The 6,956-nt window shown below is 41.3% G+C and overlaps 1 protein-coding gene across 1 annotated transcript; it reads right to left on the bottom strand.

Annotated features, from left to right (window-relative positions):
- Positions 1-45: 45 nt before the first annotated feature.
- Positions 46-5,462, bottom strand: rcvrna (recoverin a). Its single transcript, XM_057861353.1, has 3 exons — positions 4,992-5,462; positions 865-976; positions 46-800 (listed from the first exon to the last, which is right to left on the bottom strand). Exons 1-3 carry the CDS (start codon positions 5,370-5,372, stop codon positions 682-684), a joined length of 612 nt encoding a protein of 203 aa, XP_057717336.1. The 5' UTR covers positions 5,373-5,462; the 3' UTR covers positions 46-681.
- Positions 5,463-6,956: the final 1,494 nt, after the last annotated feature.

Here is a 6,956-nt window from a genome sequence, read left to right as displayed (position 1 = left end):
CTTATCTTTCCATTCCAACAATAATTTACAGAAAAATATGGCATATTTTAGAGATGGTTTGAATTGAATTAATTACGATTAATTAATTTTTAAGCTGTGGTTAACTCAATTAAAAATTTTAATCGTTTGACAGCCCTAAAATAAACCAATCTATTGTGATGAAACAACAAAATTGCAATAACTGCATTAACCATCAAAGTGAAGTCTTAACTGTGACTGTAGTCTTGAAACAAATCTGAATAAGGAAAAACATTGCAATAAAATAACGCAAACTGGTTAAACTTGAGAGTAGCTGAGATCTGTCATGACAGAACATCGCTTCGATGATATCTGGCGCCATCGAGCGTCGTGAATGGGTATAACGTCTGGACCACGAAAATAAGACGACACTCACTTTTTCAGTCTTATTTCAATGCAAAAAACACCCTCTTATATTCGGGCCAAAACCGTACTTATCGAGAGGTTGGAAATGAGTATATAATTCCGAATGCAGCGATTTTCGTAAGTCGGAAATGAGTGAATTCACTCATTTTTGACTCATGCAGCATCACAAAAGGATTTTCAGATGCTATACATTAATGATTGTTTTTGTCCAATTTTTAATTCTTGAAAGACACTTCCTGTCCGGTTGCCACTTCAACCAACAAAAGAGTTTGTTTGTTTGTTTGTTGTTCACAGCTGCTACTGTTTCTTCTCCTTCAGCTTGTCTTTAATCTTCTGAGGTTCGTCATACTGGATGAGGCGCAGGATGTCCTTGTTGTCCATCACGCCCTGGATGAACTCGCCCTCCGAGATTTTGTCTGACAGACATAAATTAGTGCATAAATAGGGAAATGGTTCAAAAAATTTTGTTTTGTGAATTACCGTTCTCCTTTTTCCCGAAAAACCGCCACACCTTCTCAGCTCTCTTCTCTGGCGTGTTCTCGTCCTCAGAAAGGTTCTCCTGGTCGTCCGCTGGGATCATGTTGAAGATTGACTGCGTGGAAAATGGATGGTGCTCTTATGATCAATAGAAGTGGGAACCTCTTGGTACCTCACGATACGATATTCGATACAAAGCTCACGATAACAGTGATCTGACAATATGGCGATACAACGATTATCGAGACATTGGTCAGGAAATCATTTGAGGATATTCTACAAACAACTATTAAACAGAAAAACACCCTCTGCTGTGAACTGGAATGAGTTTATCACTAGTAGACGTCCAATCCATTTGAACTGGGAGGGTGGCAGCGAATGAACATTCGTTCATTCGCTGCCATCCCTCCCACTTCAAACGGATTGAACGTCTAGGGCCGTCAGTGGCAGCCAATGCCAGGTAATGAGGTGATTTTGGGTCATTTAAGGTCATTTACAGTGGGGCAAATAAGTATTTAGTCAACCACTAATTGTGCAAGTTCTCCCACTTTAAAATATTAGAGAGGCCTGTAATTGTCAACATGGGTAAACCTCAACTGTGAGAGACAGAATGTGGAGGAAAAAAAAAAAAAAAAACAGAAAATCACATTGGTTGATTTTTAAAGAATTTATTTGCAAATCATGGTGGAAAATAAGTATTTGGTCAATACCAAAAGTTCATCTCAAGACTTTGTCATGTACCCTTTGTTGGCAATAATGGAGGCCAAACGTTTTCTGTAACTCTTCACAAGCTTTTCACACACTGTTGCTGGTATTATGGCCCATTCTATCTCCTCTAGAGCAGTGATCTATTGGGGCTGTCGTTGGGCAACACGGACTTTCAACTCCCTCCACAGATTTTCTATGGGGTTGAGATGTGGAGACTGCCTAGGCCACTCCAGGACCTTGAAATGCTTCTTACGAAGCCACTCCTTTGTTGCCCTGGCTGTGTGTTTGGGATCATTGTCATGCTGAAAGACCCAGCCACGTCTCATCTCCAATGCCCTTACTAATAGAAGATTTTCACTCAAAAGCTCTCGATACATGGCCCCATTCATTCTTTCCTTTACACAGATTAGTCGTCCTGGTCCCTTTGCAGAAAAACAGCCCCAAAGCATGATGTTTCCACCCCCATGCTTCACAGTGGGTATGGTGTTCTTCAGATGCAATTCAGGATTCTTTCTCCTCCAAACATGAGAACCTGTGTTTCTACCAAAAAGTTCTATTTTGGTTTCATCTGACCATAACACATTCCCCCAGTCCTCTTCTGGATCATTCAAATGCTCTCTAGCGAACGACAGGCCTGGACATGTACTTTCTTCAGCAGGGGGACACGTCTGGCAGTGCAGGATTTGAGTCCCTGGCAGCACATTGTCTTACTGATAGTAGCCTTTGTTACTGTGGTCCCAGCTCTCTGTAGGTCATTCACTAGGTCCCCCCGTGTGGTTCTGGGATTTTTGCTCACCGAGGAGATTATCAGTGGTCTTGTATGTCTTCCATTTTCTAATAATTGCTCCCACAGTTGATTTCTTTACACCAAGTGTTTTACCTATTGCAGATTCAGTCTTCCCAACCTGGTGCAGGTCTACAATTTTGTCTCTGGTGTCCTTTGACAGCTCTTTGGTCTTGGTCAAAGTGGAGTTTCGAGTGTGACTGAATGACATTGTTGACAGGTGTCTTTTATACCGATAATGAGTTAAAACAGGTGCCATTAATACAGGTAGTGAGTGGAGCCTCGATAGACCTCGTTAGAAGTTAGACCTCTTTGACAGCCAGCATTCTTGCTTGTTTGTAGGTGACCAAATACTTATTTTCCACTCTAATTTGGAAATATATTCTTTAAAAATCAAACAATGTGATTTTCTGTTTTTTGTCACACATTCTGTTTCTCATGGTTGAGGTTTACCCATGTTGACAAGTACAGGCCTCTCTAATGTTTTCAAGTAGGAGAACTTGCACAATTGGTGGTTGACTAAATACTTATTTGCCCCAATGTACCTATTGATTTTCAGTTACTTCCTGTTGATTTTGGGGTATTTTATGGGTCACTTCCTGTTGATTTTAAGTTACACAACAGGAAGTGACCTGGGAATCACTCATATGAATAGGCAGTGACTCAAACTCAACAGGAAGTGACCTGTAAATGCCCTAAAATGAACAGCAAGTGACCTGTAAATGCCCTGAAAATCGGGCAGAATGATTGTGAATGCTCTGGTTTCGAAGGAACGAACATTCCCAGTCTAAATGGATTGGGCGTCGAGCACCGTTAATGCAGCCTTAGAGTTAAGAGACACTACCCAGATAGCAGACCAACGTTGAAAAGCTGTTGATCTTATTTCGTTGAATCAACGTCACTTTTGCACCCTCAATTAATGTTGTTTCAACGTTAAGATCCTTACAAAACCTAAACGTCATTTCGATTTCGATATTAACAATATTGGAACAACGCTGAATCAATGTTATGTTTCCGACCAAAACGACCGCTCGTCCATAATTCAATGACTTTTCAATCATATTTCCCGGTCAATCATAAATCAACTATTTGTCAACATTAGTTCATCAACTATAAAGCAACGTTAACTAGAGATGTCCCGATCGATCGGGATGGATCGGGTCCGATCACGTCATTTTCAAAGTATCGGAATCGGCAAAAAAAATATCGGCCATGTCTTTTTTTAATATATGTATATTTTCTAATTAAATCGTTTTCTAATTGTATTTAACGTTACAGACATAATACGTTACACTCATCCAGAGTCTTTTGTTTAGGCTTAAGGTAGGGTTATCAAATTTATCCCGATAACGGCGGTAATAAGTTTTTTAAAAAATGTATCACGTAAAAATATTTTGTGCAATTCATGCATGCGTTGCACGACCCACTCATGCATTGTCGCGCTCAATTTGTAATGGCGCAATTTTACCTATATAGAAAGATAAAAGCGTCAAATGAGGAGAGTGAATTTTGGCAGCCTTTGGAGGCTTATTTTAATTGGCTAAAGCCTTACAATCTCTCTCCCCACAATTAGAAATATCATGGGAAGCAATGTGGGGAAGCAAGGTAGCAATTGATCTTTTTCTTATCACCTTATTTTATTTCCCAACGCAGAGAAGATATATGAATTGGTAGCACTACGCACAGTCATGGTTCCACTTCCCATCATGCATTGGGGCATGGCTACAGTATCATTTACTGAAAGCTCAACAAATACACTAGATGGCAATATTTAGTCACAATATACAAAGTAACAAGTCTTTCTATCCATGGATCCCTCTCACAGAAAGAATGTTAATAATGTAAATGCCATCTTGAGGATTTATTGTCATAATAAACAAATACAGTACTTATGCGCTGTATGTTGAATGTATATATTGGTCCGAGTTTTATTCATTTTTTTCTTAATGCATTGCCAAAATGTATATGATCGGAAAAAATTATCGGGAATGATTGGAATTGAATCGGGAGCAAAAAAAGTAATCTGGTCGGGAAATATCGAGATCGGCAGATACTCAAACTAAAACGATCGGGATCGGATCGGGAGCAAAAAAACATGATCGGAACAACCCTAACGTTAACCCAACCATCGCCTGACGTACTATAGAACAACGTTGTTTCAACGTCACTTGACATCAAAAATTTTGATGTCAACCATACTGATGATTTTGGTCAAAAATCAACATTTGTTCAATGTCGGTCTGCTATCTGGGTATTATGGTAGAAGATTTTGGTAGCAACTTGTTGGTTCCTTTTTATTTTATTTTTTTAGACATTGACACCTTTTTAAAACAACATCTCGATTCTTGGCAGGAGCATATCGATAACCTTTTGGGATACAAAGTATCACGATATATCACCATTTCGATATTTTGTCACACCCCTAATCTACAAGTAAATTGATGACTAGTAGCGGTAGTAGAACCATCTGCAGGCTCCATGAAAAATTCGTGGCGCCAACTATGAACTAGAAGTGTAAGGCACAGTTTCCACTTATTGAACTTACCTTATTTAAGTTTTGCAATCATATCGATCATTAGGTAGCAGCGGGTTTGACAAACTTTGTTCAGATTTTTCACTAAAAAGATTCTAAGCATACCCTGACAATCTCCAGGATCTCGTTCTTGCTGATGGTTCCGTTGCCGTCCACGTCATAGAGTGCGAAGGCCCACTCCAGCTTCTGCCGGGTCTTCCCACCTGAGGTCAGGTGCAGCGCCACCATGTACTCCTTGAAGTCCAGTGTACCATCGGCATTGGTGTCGAAACTCCGGAAGACGTGGCGGGCGTAAGCGGTGGGGTCAGCATTTGGGAAGAAACTGGCATAGATGCCTTCAAACTGCTCCTTGCTAATCTTCCCCCCGGGACATTCCCGAAGGAAGGACTGGTACCAGCTGCACAGCTCGGCCTCTGTGTATTTGGTGTTGGATTTTAGATCCTCCAGTAGTTCCTTGGACAACGTGCTGCTCTTAGTGTTTCCCATTGCCGATGCTGCTTCTCCTTAGATCGTGCTAACACTGGCCTGGCCCTCACGGTAGCAGAGCAGATTATGCTCATGGTAGCCTAATTCCAGACAGCTCCCTGTCAGATTTAGAAGGTGGACACGTCACAGCGCTATGACACCTTTGTAGAGATACTGGGGTGTTAGCAGAGGAGGATTAAAACGCAGCAGGTGCGAAACACCTGCCCACCCAGGCTTTGGAAGCTCTTTGGAGAAACAAAACAAAACAAAAAAAAACAAAAAACAGTGCAAAACTGAAGAACTAAGCAATTTTTAAAATCTAGTCTTAGGCATCCCCGGGTTTGGTGATCAGTGCTGGTGTACTCAACCTCATGCCCAAAGTCCACTGAGATATGCTCTGGGCAAGGGGTGGGCAAACTATTCCACAAAGGGCCGCAGTTAGTGTTGTATCGGTCGCGAACGATTCGTTCTTTTTGAACGAATTGTTTGGGTGAACGAGACCGAACTAATCACCATCTGCACTGATTCGTTCTATGAAGTTGGTGGCGCTTGTTCGCTGCGTGGGAGGGCGTTGAGCAAGCGGCAGCGTCTTCTGACATCGCACACGACCAATCAGACGCCAGCCTCATCGCGGGCAGGGGAGGGAGCGGAAACAGAATCATGGCGTATGTCACTCATTTCCACGTGTGGCCAATAAGCAGCCAGCGTGCAGGCAGGGGGGAAAGACTGAGTTTTGTCACTTCCCGTTCAGTGATTCGGTCCTCCGGTTCCTGACCTAGCTTGCTGCTAACTTGACTTTCCAGTAATGACTATGCGGTGAACGAGTCATAAAATGAAAGGAAACGACTTTGTCACATATTTGTTAACTGGAGCCTATCAAATGCTGCTCAAACAGACAAAAACACCACACAAATCTAGCGAGCATGGTTTAGTGTTCTACTTTTCTCAACAGACTCGGGACTGTGCCTATGACGATATACTATCAAATTTACAGTCATTTAAAACACGCGTAGCTACGAGGCAAGCAAAACCTGAGCTGCGGTCGCGTGACGGCAGTGAAGCGGGCAGAGAACTGTCACTATATGGAGGCTTCATGGCAGCGATATGTACCTCATATGTGCACAGAAAAAAAATAATATTTAGTATGATCACCATAATACTGATTTGCAATGAAACTGTATATACATGTCAATTTTTTCTGAGTGTTTTTTTTTTTTTTTTTTTCGTGTCAGAGGGTGTCGGTTGGTTTGACAAATTATGTCAATCCGTCCATCATGTGCTACTCAAGCGCCCCAAAAACAAAGCGCGCGGACACGGGAGATGTCGCAATATGTCTACATTTTTCTTAACAGACTAATGAGAGTAGAAAGGCGAAATCATGAAGCAAACAATTATTTCTCGTCAGCATTTGACGATCTGAGATGCGGGGACGACAGGGGAGCTGACCGGATTATTTTATTTATTAATACCAGTGCAAAAATTCAAAACGATCATCTTAATAATAAAAAACAAAAATACAACAGAGCGAGAGGTTAATATGATGTGTTGGCCGTTCCATAATTAGAAATAAAACTTTCGATTTATTTTTATTTTCGTGACAGCAGG

This window comes from Corythoichthys intestinalis, chromosome 16, assembly GCF_030265065.1.
Source record: "Corythoichthys intestinalis isolate RoL2023-P3 chromosome 16, ASM3026506v1, whole genome shotgun sequence".
Taxonomy (NCBI): Eukaryota; Metazoa; Chordata; class Actinopteri; order Syngnathiformes; family Syngnathidae; genus Corythoichthys; species Corythoichthys intestinalis.
Note: the sequence above shows the minus strand (reverse complement) of the source record. Positions and strands in the feature narration are given on the sequence as shown.